Source organism: Ceratotherium simum, chromosome 16, assembly GCF_057802395.1.
Source record: "Ceratotherium simum simum isolate JZ-2026a chromosome 16, ASM5780239v1, whole genome shotgun sequence".
Classification (NCBI taxonomy): domain Eukaryota; kingdom Metazoa; phylum Chordata; class Mammalia; order Perissodactyla; family Rhinocerotidae; genus Ceratotherium; species Ceratotherium simum.
Genome location: NC_141915.1, coordinates 16,195,850 through 16,223,141, shown reverse-complemented (window position 1 = coordinate 16,223,141; position 27,292 = coordinate 16,195,850). Strand labels below are relative to the sequence as shown.

Sequence of the window (27,292 nt, the reverse complement as noted above, 5' to 3'; positions counted from 1 at the left end):
TGACCACTGCTAAAATCCTTCAGAAACTCTTTTCCATTTGTCCTGCAGGGTGAGGTTTGAGTTCTCCAAGCTGACTCACACAGGCTTCTCCCCACCAGTCTCTTCCTCTCTCTGGAGACTGGTTGACCTCCCTGGTCCTAGATGTTCCAATTACATGGAATTGCTTGTGGTTCCTGCACATGCTGTTCTCTCACCTCTGGCCTTCAAACAAAATCTCTTCTTGGACAGCACCTCCTCCAGGAAGTCTTCCCTTACCACTCCCCACAATACTCTCCACTTTATCGGCTGATTGCATTGTTTTATAATTATGACTGTTCATCTGTCTGTCTCTCTTCCCGATGACTATGAACTCTTTAGGGGCACGAACTATGTCTTATTCAACTTCATATAACCAGCCCTTAATACAGAAGTAAGCACAAAGCAGACGCACAATATGAGTTTATTGAATGAAAACATGAACAATGAAAAGAGTGAAAGGTATCAGTTTCTAGGGACAAAGGAGTCAAAGCTGGGAGAATGATGGTAATGCCAATAATTACTCTTTATCGAGAGCTAAAAATTTACTAGGCATTTTACATACATTGTGTCATTTAATCCCCACAATAACCCTGGGAGATGGCCATTATCCCCATTTTTCAGATGAAAAAACTGGGGCTTTAAGTAACATTTCCAAAGTCACAGAACAAGTATGTAAGGACTGAGATTTGAACCCAAGTCTATTTGAACGGAAAGTCTGTTGGGTTTTTTTCCAGTCTTTTTCGTTAGGAGTGTTAAAGCCCCAACACCAGCACTGTTGGCAAATCATAACGAAATAAAACCACTAAAGTACTAGAAGAAAATGTAGAAGATTATTTCACTGATTTTGGGATAGAGAAGACCGTTCCACCAAGCGTGACATGGAGCCCAGAAGTCAAAAAGAAAAAGACTGTCAGCAACTAGAAGGATGTGCAACTATGACATGCAACTATCTACTGGGGCTTTGGGGAAAAAAAGGAGGAGGATTGGCAATAGATGTTAGCTCAGAGCCAGTCTTCCTCAGCAAAAAGAGGAGGATTAGCATGGATGTTAGCTCAGGGCTGATCTTCCTCACAAAAAAAAAAAAAAAAGAACTGGTATAGTTTGATTCGGAAAAAAAAAAGACTGTCTAAATCAAAAATTCAAATTTCTATACAGAAAAAAAGAAGGAAACTATAAACAGCATTTAAAAACCAATCACAAACTGGGCAAAGAATTACTACCCTTGATATATATAAAGGCACTTATAAATCAGTGAGAAGAAGATGAACACCTCAGTGGAAAACTGGGGAAAGTATATAAGCAGATAATCTATAGGAAAGATACAAATAACTATTAAAGATATGAAGAGAAGCTCAACCTTAGAAAAATCATAGAAATTCAAATTTTAATGATAGGTTTTTTGTTTATTTGTTTTGCTGAGGAAGATTAGCCCTGAGCTAATGTCTGTGCCAGTCTTCCTCTACTTTATATGTGGGTTGCCACCACAGCATGGCTGACAAGTGGTATAGGTCCGCACCCGGGATCCGAACCACCCTGGCCGCCAAAGCGGAATGTGCCCAACTCAACCACTACACCATGGGGCCAGCCCCAATGATAGTATTTTTGATGATTAAAAAACAAAAACCAAAACCTTTTAGCTATACAAAGATTTTAACTTTTTGAGAAGCTTTAACATGCTATTACTTTATTTACTTATCTTTATTGTGCTAAAATAATGAGTTGCCATTTTTAACCTCTCAGATTGGAGAGATAGATGCTGCCATAATTTGTGTGAGTACAAAACCATACGACTTTTTTGAAGGGCAATTTGCAGTAAGTATACAAATGTTTAATGTTCTTACCCCATAACCCAGCAATTCCACTTCTAGGAAACTCTTCTACAGAAAAACTTGCACAAGTACAAAAAGAAATATGGACAAAGTTGTAAATTGCATCATTTATTGTATCAACACAATTAGAAACAACCCATATCCCCATACGTAGTGGATGGTTTAAATAACCTGTGTATTTCCACATGATGGAATCCCATGTAGCCATTTTTTATAAAGAGGTAGCTTTATATTTATTGACATTGAAAGATATCCAGGATATATTGTTAAGTAAAAAAGCAAATTGCAGAACAATATGCTCTTTTGTTTTCATATGCACAGGAAAACATCTGAAATGAAGCATCTCTACTGTTCATGAGCTTCTCTGAGCCCTGGGATAGAAGGCGAGGCCACTCTTCATTTCCTGACTAGGCAATACAAGTACTATGTGAGGAAAGAAAGCAAAACAAGACCAAAAGGCATTCAGTGGAAAGTAAGTTTAGTCCCTCCCTTGTCCCTCAGACTCCTCTGGGGAGAAGGGAAATCTCATTTTTACTTTATACATGTCCGTAATGTTAGTACTTTTTATTTTTAACAAAGAACATTGCTTTGTTACAATTTTTTTAAAAAATGCAATCTAGGGAGAAAAGTAAAAAGAATGTTCACTGTAGAAAATTTGCAAATTATACAAAAGTTTAAGAAAATAAATATCAGCCACAATCTCATCTCCCAGAGAAAAATGCCATATGATGCCTTTCTCTCGAATCTTTTTAATGTACATACATCCTTTTTTAAAAAAAAAAGTGTGTAAAGCAATCACAGAATATACACAAGATGGAAGAATCTAAACATGTATCCTGAGGCAAAAAGACATGAAATTTATAAAAAGAAAACTTACTTTTTACACTTAACGGTATAGCATGAACATTCTCCCATATTGCCCATATTAAATATTCTTGCATAACATGATTTTTTGTGGTTGTTTAGGACCTTATCATAAGAAATATTTCTTTAACCAATCTTTTATCATCAAACATTTAGGTTATTTCCCATTTCCGAAAAATGTTTTGCAGATGAAGGAAAGAACAGCCTTCGGGGGCAAACAGAGTCCAGGACAAAGAGAAAAAGTCCCTGCAGCCATCTCTTCCCCCTTCCTGACCCCATCCTGTGGGGTCTCTGCCCAGGCCTTCCAGACCACTCCCAGAGCACTGCCAGGGCCAGGAGCCAACTGGCCTCTCACTCACATTTCCCCATGGAAGGGCAGAGGCTCTGCTATGTCTTTCCTGGCCCTGGGATCTTTTTCCAACACAAAACACAATCTAATCCAGGAGCAATTCAATGCCCACCCCCATCCATAGTCTTCCCACTCCCCAAATTCAAGGTCCTCAGGGCTCTGGTGGCCCAGAGATGGGTACAACATTCTCATACTGAGGCTCCTCCTGCCCTTCCTCTTCAGCCAGCTTCTGGGGATCCTGTTCTGAGGGAATACCCTCGGGGGCCGGCTCCTGGGCCCTCCCTGAGTTCTTGATGCCATCCCCCAGCCCCCTGGCCACTTCCTCTGGCCCAGCTCCTACAGACTCCAAGGTCCCTGTGAGCTCCCCATTTGGGGCTGAGCCGGGGCTCTGATTGGCAGAGCTAGAGGCCAGCCCGGGGCTGCCCTTGTTCCGACTCAGGGCCCGGCGTGGAGGCTTAGGGATGGCACTCTTGACCTTGGGCTCTGCCTGGCCTTTCTGGAAGCTACCAAAACGGCGGAGGGCAGACCGGACAGAGCCCTCAGATCCCCGGGGTGTCCCTGCCAGCATGTAGATAGTGGTCACGGAGTCTGAGCTCTCCTGGACACTGCCCTCGATGGCTTCCACACGCTCAGCCACTGTCCGGCCACCAAGTGGGAGCCGGCGGTGGCCAGTGGTTGAATCCCTGGGGCTAGCAGCAGCAGGAGGGACCTTGTCCATTTCTGCTTGCTCTGGGCCTGTGGACTCCTCTGCCTCCTGGCCTTCAGGACCCTGCTGGGCCCCCCGGGAGAGCCTCTTGGGCTTTCGGAGTGGGCTGGAGAGCTCCCCTGAGCTTCGGCGACTCTGCGGTGCAAACTTGGTACCTTCAGCAAAGGAGACTGATGGCCGCTTGGCCCGTGCTAGGCTGGAAGTACGAGGGATGGCGAATGGTGTGGAGGCATCCTCAGGGGGAGGGAAGGGACCTCCAGCCAGGCTGACCTCTGATGACTCTGCTTGGGCCACAGGGACCATCCCTGGCAGGGGAGACAGAAGAGCTTGGCCAGAGCTGGGCTGGCCACCCCAATCCATCCCACTTACCCAGCCCAGCATCTTCCAGGAGCCCTCAAAGATGGGCAAGAAAGAGGGGGAGGATGCAGAGAGGCCGGGGAAGGGCCTGTTCAGGTGGACACTACTAGTCACACTCTTTTCTCACCACTCCTCCTACTTTGAACTAAAGTCACACTCTACCAAGCTAAAACTCTTTTTTTTTTTTTTAAGATTTTATTTATTTTTTCCCCCCAAAGCCCCAGTAGATAGTTGTATGTCATAGCCGCACATCCTTCTAGTTGCTGTATGTGGGACGCGGCCTCAGCATGGCCAGAGAAGTGGTGTGTTGGTGCGCGCCCGGGATCCGAACCCGGGCTGCCAGCAGTGGAGCGTGCACACTTAACCGCTAAGCCACGGGGCCGGCCCTCTTTTTTTTTTTTTAATGAAATTTATTTCCAGTATCTTTTTTTTTTTTTCCGTTGAGGAAGATTGGCCCTGAGCTAACATCTTTGCCAATCTTCTTCTATTTTGTATGTGGGTCACCACCACAGCATGGCTTGATGAGTGGTGTAGGTCTGGGCCCGGGATCCGAATCTGCAAACCCAGGCCGCTGAAGCAGAGCGCCCTGAACTTAACCACTAGGCCACTGGGCTGGCCCCTAAAACTCTTTCAATGCTGCTTAGCCATACCCCTCTCACCTCTGGGCCTTTGTGGACACTGTTCCCTCTTCCTGAAACATCATTCCCTCCTCTCCCTAACTTTCATTCACTAACTCCTACTGATTCTGCCAGACTCAACCCCAATATCACTAACACTGGGACATCTTCCCTGACCCTGATCAGCCCTGACATGGCTGGATTATGCCCCTACTTGTATGTCTCCCATCAAAGCATGTATCACTCTGTCCTATGAGTGTCTAACTACTGCCCACAAGACCATAAGCGTGGTGAGGGCAGGAATCTGTCTTGTTCCTTCCTGTGTCCCACAGCCAGGAACAGTGACTGGCACAGAATGGGCGCTTGATACATGTCTGCTGAAGGACTAAGGAAGAGGTTGTGGTGGGCAGGGCTGCTCAGGGACTGAGTGGGCTGTTGGGAGCTACCTTCTTGGGGTGGCACGCAGTAGGCAGGACCCTCATCCTCCTCTCCAGACTCGGGATCCGAAGAGAAGGAGTCGTCCGAGGCCCAGCCGGCAGAGGGTGGCTCGATGAAGCTGTGGTTGAAGGGGGTCTCCGGGTCGTGGTGTGAGACTGTAGGATCCTCCAGGTCAGGCACAGAGCCCGATGGGAAGCCTTGTCCCATCCGAGCCCCTGACCCTCAGCACCCACTTACCTGTCACCCAGGGAAGCTTGTGGCTGCTGAGGGAACCACAGGGCAGTGCGGAGCCCAGGCTGGTCAGTGCCCCCCAGACCTGCAGCTTCATCCTGGACACAGCAGCTCCATCTCTCACTGGCCTGAGGACATGGGAGGGTGGTCAGTGCACGACTCCTGGTTGGGGCAGAGGGGGGGCAGGAGAAGAGGGCCAGGACCATCCTGGTCCCGGGGTTAGTGTGAGGGAGACAGGGTGCCAGGGGGACTATGTTTAGGTCAATGGCTCCCTATGACTGCAGAGTAAATTCCAAACCGTTGACATCACAGGCCTGAGATTGGGGCCTGCCACAGAGGGCAGTGTGGCTCTAGAGTCAAAGAGAACTGGGTAGCAACTCTGTTTAGACTTCACCTCTCTGGGCCTCAGTCTCTTCATCCATGAAATGGGGACAACAGCTCCTATCTATCAGAGCTTTTTGCAGGACCCGGCACAGCGCCAGGCACCTGGTAGAGTTCCCTAAAATGCAGCTCTGTGTTATTAGCATCCAAGCTGAGTCCCAGCTCACCTATCTCTCTGGAGGTGGCACCACCTCCAGGAAGCCTGCTCTTGCCCCCACTGTCAAGCTGGAAGTGATGGCTTCACCCATCACCATTCCTCTGACAGCCTTTGCACATGTCCTTGTCCTCACATGAGAGGCTTCTTCTGCACCCCCAGGCTCTATGCCCCAGGGGAGGGGCTGCTGGGTCTGCTCGTCTGTGAATGCCCCACAGCACAGAGGAGGAGGACGTGCTCGAGGATTGTGCATGAACTAATAAGACAGCACCGGACAGAGTCCAGAACACAGGGCACGGGCTTTGTGCATACCAGGGACTAGCTGGGTCACCTTGGGCCTCGGTGTCCTCCTCCATGAATGGAGAATGCTAATCCTCCCGCCCCCCACATTCCCTGCTCCAAACCTCCATGCTACTGTGGGCCTCCGAGGAGCCAAGAAATGTGAAGAGATTTTGCAAAGGAACAGAGCTCCGGGCGAGCCACGTTCCCCTGCAGCAGGCCCCATAAGCCCAAATCCTTCCTCTTCTCTCCTTTTCTCGGAAAGCCACATTCTCTGCTAACCACTGCTCAGACTTCTGTGTCACTCTCCTTTCTGGGGAGTTTGAGGCCTGGTCTCTTCCCCTCCCTGCCCAGAGCTACCTGGCTGCTTCTGCCTTCCCCACCCTCCTCCTCTGCTCCCCATTAAGAGACCCTCCGCTTCCTGCTGTGGGCTTGAGTTTCACCAGCCTGGTGCCCGGTGCCCCCTGCTCATGCTCATGCGACCAGGAAACTCTCCCACTGAAGGCTTCTGAGGAAGGCAGGCAGCTGATCTGGTGACCAGGCCACGGCCACTGCCACCTATTTCATCACCTCAGACCTAAGTGTGTAACAAGGCCAGGCCTTTCCCACCTCCAGAAAGAAACGAGATGCGACCTTGCTCCCATGCCATGGCCTGAGCTGTGGGGTGGGAAGGACAAGCTAGTGTTCACCTGTCCTTGGGGTCCAGTCGAGCGGCCCAGCAGCAGCAGGCACAGCAGGCGAGGCCCAGGAGGAGCAGCAGCAGAGGCACAAGGATGCCCGCGATGACGGCAGCATCCTGACTGTGAGACCCTACGGGAAGCAGGGGATGGTCAAATATTCAGGGTCTTCCTGTCTCCCATACATTATGCCTCATCTCTAGCTCTGAGTTGCCTCCTTCCCAGAATCTTCCACCTTGGGTCCCTCCCCCTCTTCTGAGAGATGTAGACTCTGCTCAGCCTGAAGGTCCCCTCCTCCAGGCAGCCTCCATGCTGGTCTGTCGCCTCCTGAGGGTCCATGGCCTGTTCCACAAGTTCTTGCCCCCAATTCTCATGCCTGATGCACATCGCAGTGTCCAGACCTGCCTGCTCATTTCCTGGGCCTTAGCCTGGTTTCTCAGGGGGCAGGGGTTCTGTCACATCTTCAGGGGCCCCCAAAGCATCCATACTGATTTCAGGCATTGAATATCTCTGAAGTGGGCCCAGCCTCCCTGGCAAGTGACGAGCGCCTGGAGCCCGTGCAAAGGGCCAGTCTTTCCCTGGTTACTGCACCCCGCACCCTCCCTTCCACCTTACCCAGCTGGCAGGCCCCAGAGACAGGGTGGCAGGGTCCCTCTGGGCATTCGCAGGGAATAGAGCAGTTGTTTCCATGGAAGCCAGGTGGGCACGAAGTGTTGCAGCTGTGAGGTGATGAGCAGAGACAGGCTGAAGGCTGGGTGAGCAGGGACGGAGGTGGGCAGGGGACAGGGGAAGGTGGATATCTGGGCACTGCTCCCCACCCTCTGCCACGCAGACTTCCTTGGATGATGCCCAAGCAGACTCCTCCAACCTCTGAGCCACATTCTATGTACCCCTGGCAGCATTTGGGAGAATCCCTCAGCCCCTAAGCCAGTCTTCCAGAGAGACCTCCCACAAGCTGCCAAGCTGCTCCCTTGCCCCCAGCCCCCCAGGGGGTAACACTTGGGCAGAGTCCACAGCTCATGATCCTCATGCCTTGCCCCCCAGCACTAATGTGAAATAAGCAAGATGCCAATGCCATTTAGAGAAACATCCTTGGGTCTGGAGGTCTCAGCCAGGCCCAGCCCTGGCCCTAACTCTCTGGGCCTCGGTCATCTCCTCTATAAAATGAGATCTCTTCCATCTGATCCTACATTCTGTCGTATAGGTGGAAAACCTGACATTGAGACATTGACATTGATTATGTTTTAACACCTGAAGACATCAGGGAAACAACAATGGGATCTGCAGCCCTACCCCTAAATAACTCCCCTATCTAGTTAGGGAGCCAGGCCTTTTAGATGAAGCATCACTCTGACCCTCCTTTGGAAGATGCAGACCCCACAACAGAAGGAATAACTTCTTAGTTATAAGGCTGCTGGAGGGGTACCCTGGAGGTGGAGAAGCCCAAGAAGGGAAGTGTAGGAAACAGATTGCAGAGGGCTGACCGAGGCCCCTGCCTCCCTGCCAGGGCCCCAGTGCTCACCTGGGCCCCCAGTAGCCAGCGTTGCAGACGCATTCCCCAGTCACAGCATCACACGCCCCCTGAACACAGGGAGGGCAGGTAAAGCCACAGCCCTCCCCAAAGGTGCCATTTGGGCAGGGGTCTTCACACCTGAGGTGAGGCAAGACTCAGAATGGAGGGGCAGGGCAGGCCTGCCCCTAAAGGGGGGCCCTACCCATCTTCCCCCATGCTTCTGGACTCAGGGACCCTGTTGTCCACTCCTCAGCAGTGAAGCTCAGGTGCAAACAGGGCCTTGAACCTGGGGACAAACCCAATAGGTGACAGATCCCTGGAGAGAGAAGAGAGCAGGAAGCCTGAATGGTGGGGGAGCTGGAAGAGAACCCTGCCCAGGGCCTCATCAGCACCCATCTCTCTCCTCAGAGTCTTTGCCAGGAGGCAGGCCTCAGAGGGCTGTGTGAGTGGGTGTGTTGGGGAGGGGCAGCTATCCCAGAGGGAGCAGCTGGGGTGAGGATCCCAAAGGAAGGTGGAACCCACCCTGAGCAACCTGGCCCCCTCACCTGGGTCCTAGCCAGCCAGGGTCGCAGTGCTCACAGTGCCCAGTGTCCGGCTGACAGGCCTCCCCAAGCCGGCAGTGTGGGCACTGCTGCCTGCAGCTCTCGCCAAAGGTGCCAGGTGAGCAGGGCTGGTGGCACTGGGTCCCATTCCAGCCTGGTTCGCAGGACTCACAGCTGCCTGTGTCTGCAGAGCATGGCTCATTCCGCTTGCAGTGGCCACAGCTGGGGAGAGGAGTTCATGGGAACACTGGGGGGCAGATGGATAGAGTGCTCCCCCCCGGCCTCCAGGGGCAATGGAGAGCATCCCAGTCCCAGCTGGATCACTAGGGCAGCTTTGAGCCTCAGTTTCCCCATATTGTACTATAAAGAGGTTGGACAGATGATCTCTGCAGGCTCTAATAGGATTCCAGCCCTCTCCTTCCACCCCCCATTCTGAGACTCATCTTTCCCTGGGTCTTAGGGTCACCAGGAGCACCCAGCCCAGCCAGAGCAGCCAAGTCACCCCCCCCAGCCTCAGCGTGCCTTCTGCCCAGCACTCCCCCACTCCTCCTTTCCATTTTCTCCCTTCCACCCACGCCTCCCTGAGGTCTGGTAGGAATGGGCCTCAGGAGTTTATCTTCTATCCCAGTACATGAAAATGCATAAAAATAAAAACATAAAATGTCTGTCTTCACCACTATAATTTCAGGTTTATCTTATCTTTAAAATTTTTTCCCAGTTTTGTTGCGATATAATTGACATACAGCGCTGTATAAGTTTAAGGTGTACAGCATAATGACTTGACTTACATATATTGTGAAATGATTACCACAAAAGTTTGGTTAACATCTATCATCTTATATAGATAGAAAAAAGAAAAAAAAAAACGTTTTTTTTCCCCCTGGGATGAGAACTCTTAGGATCTGCTCTCTTAGCAACTTTTCCAATAAGGTTTATCTTATTTTAAGGGGTCGGCCCTGTGGCATAGCGGTTAAGTGCACGCGCTCCGCTGCTGGCAGCCTGGATTCGGATCCAGGGCGCACATCCACGCACCGCTTGTCAGGCCATGCTGTGGCAGCATCCCATATAAAGTGGAGGAAGATAGGCAGGGATGTTAGCTCAGGGCCAATCTTCCTCAGCAAAAAGAGGAGGATTGGCATGGATGTTAGCTCAGGGCTGATCTTCCTCACACACAAAAAAAACTACATAAAGAGGGCCGGCCCCGTGGCTTAGCAGTTAAGTGTGCGTGCTCCACTACTGGTGGCCCGGCTTCGGATCCTGGGCGCGCACCGAGGCACCACTTCTCCAGCCATGCTGAGGCAGCGTCCCACATACAGCAACTAGAAGGATGTGCAACTATGACGTACAACTATCTACTGGGGCTTTGGGAAAAAAAAGGAGGAGGATTGGCAATAGATGTTAGCTCAGGGCCAGTCTTCCTCAGCAGAAAGAGGAGGATTGGCATGGATGTTAGCTCAGGGCTGATCTTCCTCACCAAAAAAAAAAAGAAATTAAGATAAGATAAACCTTTTCTTTTTTGGTGAGGAAGATCAGCCCTGAGCTAACATCCATGCCCATCTTTCTCCTCTTTACATGGGATGCCACCACAGCCTGGCCTGACAAGCAGTGCATCGGTGCATGCCTGGGATGCGAACCCAGCCAGCCAGCAGCACAGCACATGCACTTAACCACTACGCCACGGGGCCGGCCCCTATCTTAATTTCTCATTGATCCTTAACAATTACTTGAAGTTTCTCCATCCAGACACTTAATTATCTGGGATCATATGCTTGGATCAGACTCATTACGGGGGGAGGAGGGGAGTTCATAAACTCAATTTAGCGGATCCTGACCAGCATCAAAAACAAAAAATAAGAGAGAACAGGGCTGGCTCCGTGGCTTAGCGGTTAAGTGCGTGCGCTCTGATGCTGGCGGCCAGGGTTCGGATCCCGGGCGCGCCCCAAGGCACCACTTCTCCGTCCAACGCGAGGCCGAGTCCCACGTACAGCAACTAGAAGGATGTGAACCTACGACAGACAACTATCTACTGGGGCTTTGGGGGGAAAAACATGAATAAATAAAATCTTTAAAACTCATTAAAAAAAAAAAAGAGAGAACAAAAAACATTACAGAATATATACAATATATATGTACATATATTATATATTGTATATGTAGTAAAGATAAGTATGTGTTGTCTGGTTAAGCTTTTACTTCAGTTATATACATGTGTGTGTGCGTGCGTGCGTGCATGTGTGTGTGTGTGTTTTAGGTGGGATGTATTTCTTGATGTGGGTGGAGCCGGTCAAAGTTTGAAAGCCACTGAGTCTCAAAGGGACCCTGCAGTCATTCTGTCACGTGATTCATTCTCCATCTGTTTCTAAGTATGGTTTGCTAGTACGTACTAGTATTTTTTGGTTTTAACAGTAACCGGATGAAAGGAGTGGGCAAGGCTGGACTTAGGGGCATCGAGGGTCTTTTCGCCCCTTGCACCCCGTCCGTGTATATTTTTGTGGCGAGCACCGTGCAACCTTCTCCCTGGCCCCCACTTCTTCCCACCTCCTCCCCTTTCTCTCTCATCCCCTTCCCCTCCTTCGCACTCCCTCCTCCCCTCCCTTTTCTCATTCACATCCCCTACCCCTCTCCAGCATCTCCCTCTCCTGCGTCTCCCTCGGCCCCCCGCCCCTCCCGCCCTCGCTCTGCCCGCAGCCCCGGCCCGCGCCCCGGCTCACCTGTGGCGGCACTGCGCCCCGTAGCTGCCGGCGGGGCAGCGCAGCTCGCAGCGCGCGCCGCGGAAGCCGGGCGGGCAGGCGCACTGGCCGGAGGCGGCGCTGCAGCGGCCGCGCACGCACTCGCACTGCTGCCGGCACTCGGGACCCCACCAGCCCGGCAGGCAGGCGCAGCGGCCCGTCTCCTGCGCGCACGGCGAGCGGTGGCAGGCGCAGCGGAAGCTGCAGCGGCGGCCCCACCAGCCCGGCTCGCACAGGCAGGAGCCGGTGGCCTGATCGCAGCGTGCCGCCGCCGGGTTGCACTGGCACGGGCGGCGACACGTGGGCAACCACCAGCCGGGCTCGCAGCGGCACGCGCCCGTCGCGGGGTCGCATCGCCCGTGGGGGCCGCAGGTGCACGCGAACTCGCAGCGTTCGCCCCAGCGGTCGGCTTGGCAGTGGCACACGCCCGTGGCCGGCTCGCACTGGCCGTGCGGGTGGCAGGCGCAGCTCTCACGGCAGTCGGGGCCCCAGTACTGGCCCGGGCAGCCTGGGAGTGGCGGGGAGGAGGGGACGGAAGGAGGTCAGCGTGCTCGGGGCCAGGCACGGATCCCCGCCCCGCTTCCCCTTCCACAAGAAAGGCCCGCCCTCCAACAGCCAGGACAGACCCTTGGAACATCTGGCAGCCTATCCTCCTGGGGCACAGCTCACTTCCTGCCCCAGACTCTGAACTACAAAAACTCTTAGCGGTGGCCCAGCCTCCCACTTCACATTCCAAAACACACGAAGATCCTGAGTGGGAACGGGACTTGCCCAGAGTCACACAGAAGTGGGTGGGACTTCATTCGTGCCCCTCCTCCCTCTCATTAGGTTCCCCCACCGGACTAGGGGTGAGCTGGGTGTCTCTCCGGCCTGGACGCTGCCCATCAGAGGCGTAGGAGAAGCCACATTTCCCCAAGGTCTCCTCTCAACTCTGATGCCTGGTGGCTGCCCTCTGGCTATCCTGCCCACCACCCCTTTCCCACGCCCCTCTTTCTGCCAGAGAGGACAGACAGCCCAGAGAGGGGCCTCCCTCCACCCTCCACACATAGACAAGGTGTATGTGGGGGGCACTGTGAAGCATCCATTTTGCAATTTGCGGGAATCACCAGCATCCTTTCCGAGAAGTTGAAAGGGAAGGTGAAGGGCCCAGAACTGAACCTGTGGGTAGGGCTTTGTGGATATGAGTAAAAACCAGATGATTCACGGCATCTCCCAGGAGTGCGTCATTTCCTGTCTCTGGGTCTCAATTTCCTCAGTGAAGCTTGAAAGGATTCTGGCCCTGCTGTTCTACGATTACTTTTCCACCTGCTTTGCCTCCTCGCGCCCCCAGTTCTGCCCAGCAACTTCATCCTCCAGTCGAGACCCAGGACTCACGGGAGTTGCACTGGGCCCCGAAGAATCCAGGTTTGCACCGACAGAGGCCTGGTTTCACGCATACCTCGTCTTCCCGGCAGGCATCCTGCCCCTCACAGATGGCTGAAAAACACCCCGCCCAGGTCAGAAGGACCGGAGTGAGACCAGGGGACACTCTGCCCCTTGCACTGGCTCCGGGTGCCCTGCCCCTCAAAAGCCAGTTCCCGTGGAGCTGAGGGTGTGTGTCACAGGGTGGACTCTGGCTCTAGGGCTCAGGAGAGGAAACAGGCCCCAAGAGGGTAGGAAGAAGGGGTCACTGGGCTATGTCCTCCCTTCTCCACGGGTGGGGGTCCATCCTGGCTACTCACGGATAGTGCATTCTTGATCTTTCTGCCTCCAGCCTGGGCAGCACTGGAGCTCAGCAGAGGAGCTGTGGGGCAGAGAGGGGTCAGCCCGGGGTCGGGGTGGGTTGGGGTGTGGGGGGGTGCCAGGTAGCCTGGCTCCGCAGGTGGATTGCTATCTTTGGCTGAGATGTGGGAGGCTGCCTCAGCCCCATCAGGCAGGCCTCGTCAAGTGTCACAGCCTCAGTGCCCCCAATCCCTTCCCTCTCCTTCCCTGGCCTTCTCAGCATCTGCCCGGGCTATCCACAACCCTCCAGGCTGTCCCCAAGCCCCACTCCTTTCAGCCCCATGACCTGTTCCCTCACATCCTCCTTCCCCCCACTGCCTCAACACCAGTTCAGCCACCCCCCCATCAGACTCCCACAAGACCCACCTGCTGGCTATGCAGACGTGCTGCCCATTGGGGTCCAGCTTGGACCCCTGGGTCCCCCAAGTCCATAGCAGCAGCAGTGGGAGCAGCAGCCCCAGCCCCATGGCGGCCAGTGCAGCGGGAGGGCTTAGGTTAGTCTGGCCCCCACAGCTCCCAACCCCCTTCCTGCTTCCTCCTAAGGCTTTTCCTGAGGAAACCAGGCCGGAGGGGCGGGCTGCCATGAGGCACCTCCCTGAGAGGGCGGGCGGGTGCTGGGAAGACCAGCTCCAGAAAAAAACAAAAAGGAAAGGAAAGCCAATGGTGAGGGCTGAGTGGGGGCTTAAGGAGCTGGTCTCAGTCTGGAGGGGGCAGGAAGAAGAAGGTGTAAGTTGTCGTGTCCCATCTCCCTCTCTCCCCAGTATTGGGGACAGGCAAGGGGGTGGGGTGAGAGGGTAAGCCATAGGAGAGCCACAGCTTTCCATTAGGCCATACTCTCCAAGCGAGGCCTCAGCTGGGAGAAGCCTCCACACCTGGTGACAACCAAGGAGACCCTGTGAGGAAACGGCAGCCTGCCGTGGCTCCTGGCGGAGCTGGGTGGGGGCTGACCGCTGACAGACAGACATGGAGCAGTTCTGAGTATCATGGGCAGTTGCTTTATTACATTAGCTTAGGCCATCCGCACAAACCCCTGGGAGGTAGGTAGTCAGCTCTCCGTTTCATGGAGGGGGAAACTGAGACTCAGAGAGGCAGCACTTTTATCTGGCCCTGGAGGCTTGGCACAGAGACAGAGGGAAGGGAGTAGGCTGAGCTCCCTGTCATGCCCTGGCTCAGGCCAGGATTGAGAAAGAGCCTGGTGAGGGCTGGGAAGGAGGGAGCCCTGTCTTCATTTGAGGTCACACATCCTCCCACAGTTGGGCACCAAAGGCAGGCTCCTGGGGCAGCTGAGACCCCCAAACAAAGATGTTCTTCGACAGCAAAGCAGGGCTGGTCAGTAGTTGGGGGCTGTAGGGCTGCCCACAGGTTCCAAGGGGGGGTGCTGTGGGGCCTCCTCTTTTCCCCCCAGCTCGCTGGGAGCTGTGCTGCTGGTCTCGGCTTCAGGGGCCTCTGCTTCACCCCGATACCACAGGCCAAAGCTGGGGGGAGAGTCAAGAGGTACTTTGAGCCTGGATGCCAGAGATGTCAAGGATAAGGCCCGAGGACAGGGGGTGGGGAGGAAAGGAGATACAACAGGAAGAAAGGGCAGCGTGAGGTAGTGGGGAGGAGAATGGGCCAGGGCCAGAGAAGCAGGAGGGGACAGGACAGCAGGGTGAGCATCAGTGGAGTGGGAAGGGGATGCTGAAAAGAACCATGGTGGGGCCCCTCCTTCACCCCACTTTTGCCCTTCCTCCTTTCCCAACATACAAACTCTGTATTCTGGACTCAGGGGGTGGGGGGTGGTCTCCCTTATCGCCGGAGAGCAGGAGCCATGAGCCATCCTCATCGTCACTGAGGCAGGGAGAGAGGAGAAAGGAGATGTAAGGGTCATTTATCAAGGCCCTGAGGGACCATGGGAATCTACCTGTGTTCATTCTTCTGTACAGCCCCCAGGACCAGGCAGGGGAGGACAGAGTGACACAGGGCCCCCAAGGCTGGAGAGGAGGCGCTGGGGAGATGAAGGCCATCTTGAGGCTTTTATTTTATAACCTGACAGATAGCAGGCCCCTGACAAGGCTGCAGCTACATTAGGCCCCCTTATCTGTGGGGGATACATTCCAAGACCCCCAGTGGATGCCCAAAACTACAGATAGTACTGAATCCTATATGTAGTATGTTTTTCCCTATACATACATACCTATGGTAAAGTTTAATTTATAAATTAGGCACAGTAAGAGATTAACAACAATAACTAACAATAAAATAGAACAATTACAGTCATGCGCTACATAATGATGTTTCAATGACAGACTGAAGATACAATGGTGGTCCCTTAACATTAGTACCATATAGCCTAGCTGTGTGGTAGGCTATACCATCTAGGTTTGTGTAAGTACTGTAGGGGAGAAATAAATTTTCCTCTACTCTTCTAGGTTCTTCTGGCTGGTCTGAGAATTATATTGACATTAAACAGATTAAACAAAAGTTTAAAACGTGTACCCATGGGAGAAACTCAAGAAAACCGAGTAAGTAGACAAAATGGCTGAAGCCCTCACCTTAAATTCCAGCCTTAGCTAAAAACGAAAGATATTGTGGGTGGGGAGAGTCAGGGACTTCAAAGGAAAGAAAGGTAATTCACAGGTAGGTGAAAAGCAACAAACATTTGGAAAACAAGTGTCTGGCCACACAGAAACAGAAGAACACAGAGGGGAACGCAACAAACAGGCTTTTCTAGGTTCCTCCCTGTCTATCACATAGTTCATTATGCTAAGGTGATAGCTGCTTCCTGAGACAGGTGGTTTGTTTGTTTTTGTTTGTTTTTTTTTTGGTGAGGAAGATTGTCCCTGAGCTAACATCTGTGCCAGTCTTCCTCTATTTTGTATGTGGGACACCGCCACAGCATGGCTTGATGAGCAGTGTGTAGGTCTGTGCCTGGAATCTGAACCTGTGAACCCTGGGCCACCGAAGTGGAGCCCACAGACTTAACCACTACACCACTGGATGGCCCCCTGAGACAGGTTTTTTTAATCTGAATTCTTTTAGGCAGGTAAGAGGGAAGTAACAAGAAAAACTTTCTGAATCTTTTACAGGATATATACATATTTTTTCCCCTCCCCAAAGCCCCAGTACATAGTTGTATATTCTAGTTGTAGGTCCTTCTAGTTCTTCTGTGTAATCTGCCACTACAGCATAACTACTGTCAGACGAGTGGTATGGTTCTGTCCCGGGGAACTGAACCAGGGCCACTGAAGTGGAGCATGCCGAACTTTAACCACTAGACCATTAGGGCAGGCTCTGAATCTTTTGTTTCTTAAAAATAATTCTCATGTTAAAGAGATATATTTTGGGGTGGCAAGTTTTTTTTTTGTTTTTTTTTGTGAGGAAGATCAGCTCTGAGCTAACATCCATGCCAATCCTCCTCTTTTTGCTGAGGAAGACTGGCCCTGGGCTAACATCCGTGCCCATCTTCCTTTACTTTATATGGGACACCGCCACAGCATGGCCTGACAAGCAGTGCGTCGGTGCGCGTCTGGGATCCGAACCCGGGCCACCAGCAGTGGAGCGCACGCACTTAATCACTGCACCATGGGGCCGGCCTCTGGGGTGCGAAGTTTTGTTCCCTTTCAGTACACTCTGTGATGTTTGCACAACAAAATCGCCTAACAAGGCATTTCTCAGAACATATTCCCATTGTTAAGTGACACATGACTGTATAGCAATATACTGTAATACGAGTTATTGTAGATGTTAGCAACCTGAGCATATGATTTTTTTCTTTCCTTTTTCAGTTGAGAACTTTCACTTTTTTACTTAAAGGAAGCACTTGACGTCTTCTCTTTGGCATAACCAAATTGCCAGCATCACTACTCCCGTGCTTTGGGGCCATTACTAAGTAAAATAAGGATTACTTGAACACACGTACTGTGATACCGTGAAGTTGATCTGATAACTGAGAGGGCTGCTACATGACTAATGGGCAGGTAGAGTATACAGCGTGGATATGCTGGACAAACGGATGATTCACATCCCGGGGGAGGAGGAGAAGGACAGCACAAGATTTCATCATGCTACTCACAATGGACCGCAATTTAAAACTTATGAATTGTTTATTTGTGGAATTTTCTATTTAATATTTTTGGACTGTGGTTGACTATGGTTGACTTCGCTCAGAAAGCGAAACTGCGGATGAGGGGGAACTACCGTACAGTCTAACCTCTCTGAGAACAAACAGATCTAGCCAAGACAGGGAACCGAAAAATAAATGTGGAGGAGCAGTGTTAGCAGGTTTCTTCAGGAGTATGCACAGCGAGCGTGGCAAGTGGGAGCAGTGCGGTCCAGAGAGGAGGGCGGCAGGCTCAGAAGGGCAGACTGGATGGTAGGCTCAGGGGGTGACCAGACTAGATAATCAGGCCCAAGGGGTGACCAAGCCAGAATGGTAGGCTCAGCAGGGCAGGCTGGACAGCAGGCTCAGGGGGTGACCAGGCCAGGTTAGCAGGTTCAAGAGTGACTAGGCTAGGTGACAGGCTCAAGGGGTCACTAGACTGGGGAGACAGCATCAGTCTGAGACAACAGACTGAGAAGATGATGAGGCTGGGTCAGCAGGCTCATGAGGTTGCTAGGTTGGGCAGAGCATAACCATGTCGTGTCATCAGGCTCAGCAGAACAAGAGAGGGAGGCTGGCTTAGAGGGAATGGAGGCAGGGACTTACCTGCTCTCTGCTTCCTCTGGGGTCCCTAACATCTTGGCCTTGATCTTCTTCCGCTGCTTCCTGACAGCCACCTTCATGGCTTCTAGGAGAAGCCCGGGTACCCGGTGGTCTGAGAGCAGCTCCCTACAGAGGAGCAGGAGGGGCAGGGAAAAGCAGTGGGGATGCCAACAGCAGGTCTCACTCAAGCACCTGTGCATGTTGTTCCCCCCTTTTGAAACACTCTGCCTTGCTATCACCCCTCAGACCTTAGCTTAGGTGTCACCCCTCCTAGAAATACTTCCTTGACTGCTGCTGCAGTGGCTGTTACCCTTTGCACCGCCCCCTCCTGCATTTGGATGAAGTTCCAGGAGGACAGGGGCTGTGTGATTCACGTCCTCCCAGTGCCCAGCACAGGGTCTGGCACATGGCACTGTGAATACATCAATGAACCAAAGAATGAGGCCAGGGACCTGAGGCCCAGGAGCAGGTGTGAGTGGAGCCCCACTCAGCTTCCCAGCCCCTGCCTGGCGCCCTCACCGCTGGAAGTAGGCCAACTCCTCCTTCAGCAGGAACACGTTGGCTTTGAGCTCATTCCGCTCCTGAAGGATCTGCTCAAGCTCCTCTCGACTGAAGTTGCACTGCCCTACCTTGGAGGGGCGCCCTGGCTGCTGCGGGGCATCGGCCTGCGGAAGGACAGGCTGGGTCAGAGGGGAGCCTCAGCGGGCCCTCCCCTGCCCCCCGGCCATCACAGGAAGGCGAGAGGATGTGACTAGCAGGGAGACTTGGGAGGCAAGAGAGCTACAATAGATGACAGGCCAATGCTCTATTGGGGAGGAGGCCGGCTGGGGGCGCACACTGTGCGCCACCTTCCAACTTCCCAGTGGGCCTGCACGGCAAACCTCTCCCGAGTGCCCACCAAGTGCTGCAGGCTGTGAGTCCTGGAATGGGTCACTGACATCATCGGGCACTTGCCGGATCCTCAGGGGTCCCCGGGGCTCCTGCGCCGGCAGTCGCCGGCTCGGGCTCCTGCCTCTGCTCGCACCCGGGCCCCCCGGCCTGGTCCCGCTCCCGCTCCTGAGCCAGCTGCACGGCCCCTTGGCTCCGCGGCTCTGGCTGGCTCTCGCGGTCCCGCGCTGCGCGCAGCTGGGTTTGCACCAAGGCCAGCTTGTGCCGCAACTCTGCGTTCACCAGCAGGAGGCGCTGCAGCTGTTCCTGCAACTGGGGGCGGGGCAGAGAGTGGGGCTGGTGGGCGAGGCGCCGAGCGGAGGGAGCCCCGCCCCGCGCCCGTCGCCTCGCCCCGCCCTCACGGCTTCGGTCTCCTGGCTGCGCTGCAGCAGGTCGCGGTTGTGCGCCCGGAGTTCATCCCGCTGTCGGTCGGTCACCTCCTTGAGCTGCCGCAGCAGAGCTCGATCCTCTGAGGAAGGGGCGTTCTTAGCGGCGGACCGCGGGAGGGAGGCCCTGGGCCTGCCCCCGCCCTGTCCCTCTGGCCGGGCCCGCGCTCACCCTGTGGCCCAGAGCGCAGCTGTCTGCGGAGGTGCTCGTTCTCCTCCCGCAGCCGCCGCAGCTCCAGTTCGGCCTGCTGCGCCGACACCTGCAGCTGGGGAGTCCAGGTTCTCAGGACTGGGCCCCACTGGACCCGCGCTGGCGAGGGAGGGCGCAGTGACTCACCGAGTCCGGGGCGGGCCCCACGGCAGCCTTTTCCAGGAGCTCCAGCGCCCGCACCACGAGCGGCACGAGCCCGGCCGCCGCCTCCGGCCCGAAGCGGCGCGCCAGATCCTTCAGCTCAGTGCCCAGGGCTCCCGCTAGATGGTACACGAGCTCCGCGGCCGTCCCCGACCCCGCGGCCACTTGAGGCCCCCAGCCGTGCGCCCCGGGCGGCGCCCTCGTGGGCTCCATGTTCTCAGACGGTCAAGGGCTGCGACACCCCGCGCCCCCAGCCCCAGTGGGGCAGGAAAAAGCCACAGTCCCGGCCCAGGAAGCAGCTTAGCAGTACAGGGCGGGTTGGAAGCGACAGGGCGGAGCGATCAAGGGGAAGGAGACAGTGGCCTGGGCATCCTGGACCCTGCCCTGTTCAAGCCCCCAAGGTCACAGGAAGCAGGACAACCAACTCCTAGCCAGGCGGCCAAGAGCTGAGGCTCAGGGTAAGTGGTCACTTCCGTCAAGCCCTCCCCACAGCGCCCAGTCCATGCTCCACCCCTGCCTGGAGTCATGGGGCCTGACTTGGCTGCCAAGCACTCCAGACAAGAGGCTGAGGCCAGTGACAGCCAGCTGTCCAACCATGTGCCCGTTTCCCTGACCAGGAGTGACACAAAGCTTAAGGAGCTTGGCTGGGCACCACAGCTGCAGAGAACAAGCCATGAACTTCCAGAGACAGAAAATGGCAAGGACTGCTCCAAGGGATGTTGAAAAGTGGTGATGGTTTCTAAGTATTTTGGAGGGAAAATGGCAAATGTGGTCAAGGAAGCAGGAGTGTGAAAGCCCAACCCCCCCTCAGTTACCTGAGTCTGGAGGATATTGAGCCTCAGCCCCTGGGAAGCCTTGTGCCCCACCCCCCAAGGCTGAGCCCACTACCTTGCTGTCAGTCAGTCCAGCCTCCTGCCATCCCTACACCCAGGATTTGAGCTCAGGGGCAAAAAAAAAAACTCAAACACTCCTATTTGTACAAAATTTATTATTATACTTTGTTCAGGATTACAAGCCACCAGGAGGTCAACAACACAACAACAAGCACAAAATAGATGAAAAAGGGGCCAAGCTGCTGAATGTCACCAGCTCGTCTGGGGGGGTAAAAGGCTCCAGCCTTTCAGGAGTCTGAAGCAGGAGGTGAGGAAACAACTAGGCATAGAGGTCCTCTCGGTCAGCAGAGTAGACCTCGCCCTCCTGCAGGAGGGCAAAGTTGAGGAAGTGGGAGGGTCTGTGCACCTCGTGGTAGAACTCTTTGGGGTTTGCCAGCTGTAGCTCATACTTCATGTTGGGATCATGCCGGACACCTTGGAGAAGAAGGAAATGTCCAGTATTAAGAAGGTCCACCTGCCTCACCCAGCCCAAGCCCCTAGGCCAGCTCCAAACCAGAGTCAGGCCTCAGGTGCTAAAGGTGATGGCCTAACCCCATCCCCACTTTCCTGTGCTCCCCTACCTACCCATAAAGTTGTAGTTCCACGAGGACTGGGCAGGGACCATAAAGAAGCCGAGGAAACGGTCCGACAACAGCATCTGGACCCTCTCATAGTGTGAGGGTAAGTAGCCCTTGGGGTTGTTGCCCTTGTCTGTGTTCTGGCGGCCCCATTCGTAGCCACTGGGTGTCAGCTTGTAGGCTGTCAATGTGCAGGAGCCTGGTGTGAAGCTGGAAGAGGGACGAGGACAGAGTCAGAGCTCAGGCCACCACTCTGGGCCCTGGCCTGCAATGCCTGCCCACCATATTTCCTCCAAGCGGGCCCAAGCCCACCTGCAGGTGATGATAATGGTCTTCTCGCCATCCCAAGATGGGTTGTCAGCCATGATCTTGGCATGGGTGGTCACATCCTGGGGTGACAGCTGGGGGGACTCATTGGGCTGAGTGTGGATCCAACCTAAGGGTTCCATCTCCTGTAGGCAAAGAGCAGTGAACAGCTATTTAAAGCCCCATCTGCAGAGAGGAATCCCACCAATGAGAGTAACATGCCTGCCTTCCCTCCACCACCCTGACAGCAGAAAGCCCCCATTCTCCCACACCCCCACTGACCTTGAGGTACTCATGTTGGGGCAGCTGGCCTGGCAGGTGCACGGTCTGGTGAGTGCCCCACTGTGGTACCATCACAATGCAGCGAATCTCCTTCACCTGGGGGTTATCCGGTGGGCTCACCCCATACAAGTATCCTGCAATCTGGAGAACACAGGGTCAAGAACCAAAACAATTCTCAGTACCAGCCCCGACTCTGGGCTGTCAGCCCTGTGTTTCATTCCCTTCCCCAAGAACAAGGACAATTTCTCAAAGTGTGGTCAGATCTGCAGCAGAATCACCCAGGGTGCTTGTTCAAAATGTTAAACGTGAACCTCATCACAGAGTTACATCAGAATCTCTTGAGTGGGGTCCAGGAATCTGTACTGCTCACACTCTCTCCAGTAAATTATTTAAGTACAGTATCCATAAACAAATGAGCACACAACTCATGAATTTTCACAAGCTGAACATATCTTTATTTATTTATTTTATTTTATTTATTTATTCCCCCCCCAAAGCCCCAGTAGATAGTTGTATGTCATAGCTGCACATCCTTCTAGGTGCTGTATGTGGGATGCGGCCTCAGCATGGCCAGAGAAGCGGTGCATCAGTGCGCGCCTGGGATCCGAACCCTGGGCCACCGGCAGCAGAGCGCATGCACTTACCGCTAAGCCACGGGGCCAGCCCTGAACATATCTTTTTTTTTTTTTTTTTTTTATGATTTTTGTTTATTTTATTTCTTCCCCCCAAAGCCCCAGTGGATAGTTGTGTGTCGTAGCTGCACATCCTTCTAGTTGCTGCATGTGGGACTCGGCCCCAGGATGAACGGAGAAGTGGTGCCTCGATGCGCACCCGGGATCCGAACCCGGGCCACCAGCATCACAGCGCGCGCACTCAACCACCAAGCCACAGGGCCGGCCCTGAACATATCTTTAAAACCAGCACTAGGTGGTATGTTAAATTTTACATTGCCATCAGCAAAGTAAGAGGACTCATGTTCCCATAAACTTGCCCACATATTTTTTTTTTTTTTGAGGAAGATCAGCCCTGAGCTAACATACATGCTAATCTTCTTTTTTTTTAGCTGAGGAAGACTGGCTCTGAGCTAACTTCTATTGCCAATCCTCCTCCTTTTTTTCCCCCCAAAGCCCCAGTAGACAGTTGTATGTCATAGTTGCACATCCTTCTAGTTGCTGTATGTGGGACGCGGCCTCAGCATGGCCAGAGAAGTGGTGCGTCAATGCGCACCCGGGATCTGAACCCGGGCCGCCAGTAGTGGAGCACGCGCGCTTAACCGCTAAGCCACCGGACCGGCCCTCCCGCATGAGATATTAATAATCTTTTCAAATTCACCAATCTGAGGCCCCAAATTGGTGTTTTATAAATTATGAACTTCCCTGATTACTAGTAAAGTTGTGCATCTTTTCATATTATATTTGCCATCTGTAGTTCCTTTTCTGAAATACCTTCATATTCTTTGCCCGTTCTTCTACAGTTAACTTTTTTTAAAATCAACTTCTGAGAATTCCCTATTCTAGAGTGATGCATTGTATCTTAGAGTTATGCAACTCTTCCTGTTTCTAGCTTGTCTTTGTGGTACCCTTTGTCACACAAAAGTTATTAATTTTAATTACGGTTTTGTGTTTTGTGTCTTATTTAAGGCTATCTCAACATGAAGGTAATAAACATTTTCTTCCAATAGTCTACAGTTTAGTATTTTACATTCAGATCTTTACTCCACATGGATTCTATTTTTATAAGTAGTGTGAGGCAGGGATCTAGCCTCCTTTTTCTGTGTCAATAGCCTAAGGCATCCTTAATCCCATAGATTTGATACATCACATTTATTATACACACATGAATCTGTTTCTGACTATATGCTATTCTCTTCCAGTAATTTCTAGGCCAATAATACATCATTCTCTTTTTTTTTTTTTTTGAGGAAGATTGGCCCTGAGCTAACATCTGTTGCCAATCTTCCTCTTTTTCTTTTCTCCCCGCAAAGTCCTAGTACATAGTTGTATATCCTAGTTGTAGGTCCTTCTAGTTCTTCTACATGGGGCGCTGCCTCAGCATGGCTTGATGAGCGGTGAATAGGTCCCACCCAGGATCCGAAGTGGCAAACTCCAGGTGGCCAAAGCGGCACATACAAACTTAACTGCTATGCCACTGGGCCGGCCCCACATCATTCTCTTAATTGCCATACCTTTGTAATGTTTTACTATCTGGTGGGGCCAAAACCCTCCTTGTTGTTTTGGCTCTCTTTATGTATTTACTCATCCACACATCTTTTTTTTTTTTTTTTTTTGGTGAGGAAGATCAGCCGTGAGCTAACATCTGCCAATCCTCCTCTTTTTGCTGAGGAAGACTGGCCCTGGGCTAACATCCGTGCCCATCTTCCTCCACTTTATATGGGACGCCGCCACAGCATGGGTTGACAAGCAGTGCGTCGCTGTGTACCTGGGATCCGAACCCCATGCCAGCGCCACAGAGCACGCGCACTTAACTGCTATGCCACCTGGCCGGCCTCTCGTCCATGCATCTTAAAACCAGCACCTCAAGTTCCAAGAACTTTCAGGTGAGTTTTAGGCACGTAAAATGTTGGGCACACACTATGGCCTAGTTGAGCACACTTACTCACCTGGGCCCGAAGATCAGATATGCAGATGAATTTCTTAAGCACATTCTTGGGAAGTATATAGGTATAACCAGTCTCCTTGATATCATCAGATGAAACATAGATGTGGTTGGTCCTTAGGTGCAGGTTGGCAGCAGAGATGGCCCTAAGAACAGATAGGTAATGCCAGCATTTCTCAACCCAAGAACCTTAGGTAGCACCAGTAGGCCTTTCCATCCCTACCCCTCTTGCCCCTTACAGTACCTGACCCTCCATTCAGTCTTAGATGAGAATGTCTGGGTCTCATAGTTGCTGGTGGTAGAGGTGATGATTTCGTCACCATGCTTGTTGACAGTACGAGTCTGTGTTGCAGTCAGCTGCGACTGTTCCTTGGTCTGCTTCTCAATCTCAGCTATCTGCTGCCGCTGCTGTGATGGTGCTGAGATCTCCATACCCAGGATGATATCTCGAATTTCCGATTGTGTAAGTGATGCCACATTCACACTGTGGGGACAGTGTGGGTCACAAAGGATCCCTTCCCATTGGTCACTTATGCCTCAATGGCAAGAGTGTAACCTGGTGGGACAGGGGAGCCCACACTCTTACCCCAGATAATCCTCAAGTGACACTTGTAAAAGAAGTCTGAAGTGGAGATGTACTAATACTGATAAGATCTGGCACATCCCAGGATGTCCCTGTGCTTGTGCACCTTTGAGCCATGCTCAAACCTGCTCAGCATCCATAGCTTGCACTTTCCCTGGCACAAGACAATTCTCAAAAACGGAAATCCTAGAACACGTTCTCAACCAGAGTTAGTAACGGTCAGTCACCCTAGGGGGTATCTGGAAATCTGTGGACATTTTTGTGGCACTGTTGCCATAATGACAGGGAAAGACAAGGAAAGAAGCTGTGTGTGTGCTATTAGCAGTGGCACCTGGGGGTCTGGGATGTTAAAACTTCCTGTAATGTGTGGACAGTAAAGAAATGCCCTGCTCAAAATGGCAATAGTGTCTTCGCTGAGAAACAACGCCCGAGAGTCAGACTGAAGCCCTGAAACGCAGATACTTCCTACACTGTCTGAAGACACTGCCCACCTTTCTTCTATAGGCATCTCCAGGACAATTTCTTGAGAAACTTCTGAGCCTAAATGTTTCAAAAAACCCAGAAACCATACACTGAGCCCGTGATTTCACCTTTTCTGGATCTTCCACCTGTCTCCCCACCACCACTGCTCACTTGTTTTTCTTGCCATAGTCAGCCAAGATAAGATCCTTGAGCTGCACCTCCACCTTGATCCATTCCTCATCAGTCAGAGTGGGCCAGATGTGGTGTGGTTCTGTAATAGTAGTCTTATCTGGCTTCAAGATCACCTTTGCCCGGTCATTGTTCACATGCAGGGCACGCAGAATCAGGATGAGGCGGGAGAAAGCCTAGGAAAAGATGTGGCAATGTAGGGGGAGGTCAGCCCCTGATGTTCTTCCCCTTTCCTTGATCCTACCCTTTCAGGGAACCCAGGAATTGATTTCAAACTCTAAGGTACCACCCCCCTACCCCACCACGAGTCAACTTGATATGCAGAGCACAGAGTCACTGTCCCATCCACAGGCTGAAGATGTGAAAAGGCCCCATAAGGAGCCTGTGGGAAAAGCTAAGGCACGTGATCTTCTCGTGGCCCCAAACCCACCCCTCTTAGAGTGACCCTCTTCGTGAGGTGGCTTCATACCGTATAAGATGAGATAGTCTTGAGCCAGTCATCATAGAGGTTAAAGAGAACCATCTGGGGCTCAGTGGCTTTAAGAATGAGGTCCCCAAACTTTTCCACCTTGAGGCAAGCCTGGAAGGGGAGCTGGAGCTCTGATCCTTTGATCACGATATTGGGGAAGTCCAGCAAGTGCACCTGAGGGAAGATCAAGTCCAAGATTAGAAACAGAACCTGCCGATCTCAGCTCTCCTTTCTTCTACCTCATCCACCTCTCACCTCCAATGGATCCAGCATGCCCTTCCTGGTGACAATGATCTGCTTGGGCTGCTCCTCCACAGGCAGAGATCGGATCAGGGCAGCAACCTCCTCAGCTGTCTTCCACTTAGCCAACTAAAAGCAAGAGAGAAGGAAATGGAAATTGAGTCTCCACCCTTCCAGGTCAACTAAAACAGAAGATCCTGGTCTTGAAATAAACTGTGTTTCCACTGAGCACTGCTATTGAATCTTATGTACTTCACAGGTGCAGAAAAAGTGCCAAACAGCCTTGCCCAAAAGGGATTTTCAACCTAGCTGGCCAGACAAAACTCGTACAAGATAATAGCACAAGCCAGTATCTGATTATATACTACACAAAGTCAGTGACAAAAGAAATTAAGGCTAAAGGTCATAAAAAGCTACACAAAGAAACAGGTCTTAAGGGATGAGTAAGACTATGATTAACAGAGGAAATAAGAGAACTCATTCTAGAAAGATATATGAGCAAAGCCCCAGAGGTGGAGATGAGCATCTGGGTTTTGAGACACCAGGATCCTGGACTGATTCAGGAGGAAATATGCTACAAAGGAAGGAAAACTATGGCTGGACAGGTGATAGCCCAGCTAGATATCAAGTGTCTAGGAAGCCAAAGAAGAGTTAATTCAGCAAGAAGGAAGAGGCTACCAAGGCTTTGAGGTAGAGAACAGAGTTGGTGAAAGTGAAATTTTAAGAATGCTTGTTCCCTTTAGAAAGATGATTTTTAGTAGCCCCGTTCCAGATAGGAGAGGGATGGGAGATTAGAAGCAGAGAGACCAGGTAATGAAGGACCTCACACACTCTTGGACCTCCTATAGAATACTTCCCAAGTTAAGTAATTCAGGGAAAAAGTTTAAATGAGGTGTCCTCCATC

General features: G+C 52.3%; 3 protein-coding genes and 1 long non-coding RNA gene across 7 annotated transcripts in view; 1 reads left to right on the top strand and 3 right to left on the bottom strand.

The window, feature by feature from the left end:
* Positions 1–1,685: 1,685 nt before the first annotated feature.
* On the bottom strand, positions 1,686–13,953 carry SCARF1 (scavenger receptor class F member 1). 3 transcript variants are annotated; one of them, XM_004433312.3, is made up of 11 exons: positions 13,812–13,953; positions 13,406–13,467; positions 13,059–13,160; positions 11,667–12,192; positions 8,959–9,177; positions 8,423–8,551; positions 7,516–7,619; positions 6,913–7,033; positions 5,416–5,537; positions 5,187–5,333; positions 1,686–4,071 (listed from the first exon to the last, which is right to left on the bottom strand). In XM_004433312.3, exons 1-11 carry the CDS (start codon positions 13,910–13,912, stop codon positions 3,212–3,214), a joined length of 2,493 nt encoding a protein of 830 aa, XP_004433369.1. In that variant the 5' UTR covers positions 13,913–13,953; the 3' UTR covers positions 1,686–3,211. The 3 variants fall into 3 exon arrangements, with proteins under 3 accessions (XP_004433369.1, XP_087296785.1, XP_087296787.1); XM_087440661.1 differs by having other exon boundaries at positions 3,814–4,071; positions 5,187–5,296; positions 13,812–13,941; XM_087440659.1 differs by lacking the exon at positions 8,959–9,177 and having other exon boundaries at positions 13,812–13,941.
* Positions 12,975–18,001, top strand: LOC147914925 (uncharacterized). Its single transcript, XR_015554656.1, has 3 exons — positions 12,975–13,180; positions 15,854–15,946; positions 17,210–18,001. It is a non-coding gene; the product is annotated as an uncharacterized LOC147914925 (long non-coding RNA).
* RILP (Rab interacting lysosomal protein) lies at positions 14,708–20,611 on the bottom strand. Its single transcript, XM_004433450.3, has 8 exons — positions 19,777–20,611; positions 19,612–19,705; positions 19,416–19,522; positions 19,081–19,326; positions 18,646–18,791; positions 18,130–18,252; positions 15,189–15,272; positions 14,708–14,920 (listed from the first exon to the last, which is right to left on the bottom strand). Exons 1-8 carry the CDS (start codon positions 20,002–20,004, stop codon positions 14,776–14,778), a joined length of 1,173 nt encoding a protein of 390 aa, XP_004433507.1. The 5' UTR covers positions 20,005–20,611; the 3' UTR covers positions 14,708–14,775.
* Positions 20,612–20,759: 148 nt separating this feature from the next.
* PRPF8 (pre-mRNA processing factor 8) overlaps positions 20,760–27,292 on the bottom strand; it is a 31,005-nt gene continuing 24,472 nt past the window's right edge. For both annotated transcript variants that reach the window (XM_004433311.3, XM_087440658.1), the window contains 9 exons: positions 26,404–26,517; positions 26,149–26,322; positions 25,662–25,855; positions 24,690–24,929; positions 24,450–24,591; positions 21,830–21,970; positions 21,554–21,693; positions 21,249–21,451; positions 20,760–21,098 (listed from right to left, as the gene is read on the bottom strand). In XM_004433311.3, coding sequence (XP_004433368.1) covers positions 20,944–21,098; positions 21,249–21,451; positions 21,554–21,693; positions 21,830–21,970; positions 24,450–24,591; positions 24,690–24,929; positions 25,662–25,855; positions 26,149–26,322; positions 26,404–26,517 — 1,503 coding nt within the window. In that variant the 3' untranslated portion in view covers positions 20,760–20,943. The remainder of the gene's footprint in view (positions 21,099–21,248; positions 21,452–21,553; positions 21,694–21,829; positions 21,971–24,449; positions 24,592–24,689; positions 24,930–25,661; positions 25,856–26,148; positions 26,323–26,403; positions 26,518–27,292) is intronic.

Coding starts and splice junctions, on each gene's coding strand:
- SCARF1 (XM_004433312.3), bottom strand. CDS start 13,912: ATGGGGCTGGGGCTGCTGCTCCCACTGCTGCTGCTATGGACTTGGGGG. Junction 7,034..7,515: donor CTCTGGGGCCTGCCAGCTGG/GTAAGGTGGAAG, acceptor TGCTTCCCGTAG/GGTCTCACAGTCAGGATGCT. Junction 5,334..5,415: donor CAAGCTTCCCTGGGTGACAG/GTAAGTGGGTGC, acceptor AGGATCCTACAG/TCTCACACCACGACCCGGAG.
- RILP (XM_004433450.3), bottom strand. CDS start 20,004: ATGGAGCCCACGAGGGCGCCGCCCGGGGCGCACGGCTGGGGGCCTCAA. Junction 19,327..19,415: donor GCAGCCAGGAGACCGAAGCC/GTGAGGGCGGGG, acceptor CCCCGCCCCCAG/TTGCAGGAACAGCTGCAGCG. Junction 15,273..18,129: donor CCAGAGGAAGCAGAGAGCAG/GTAAGTCCCTGC, acceptor TCCCTGCCTCAG/TGACGATGAGGATGGCTCAT.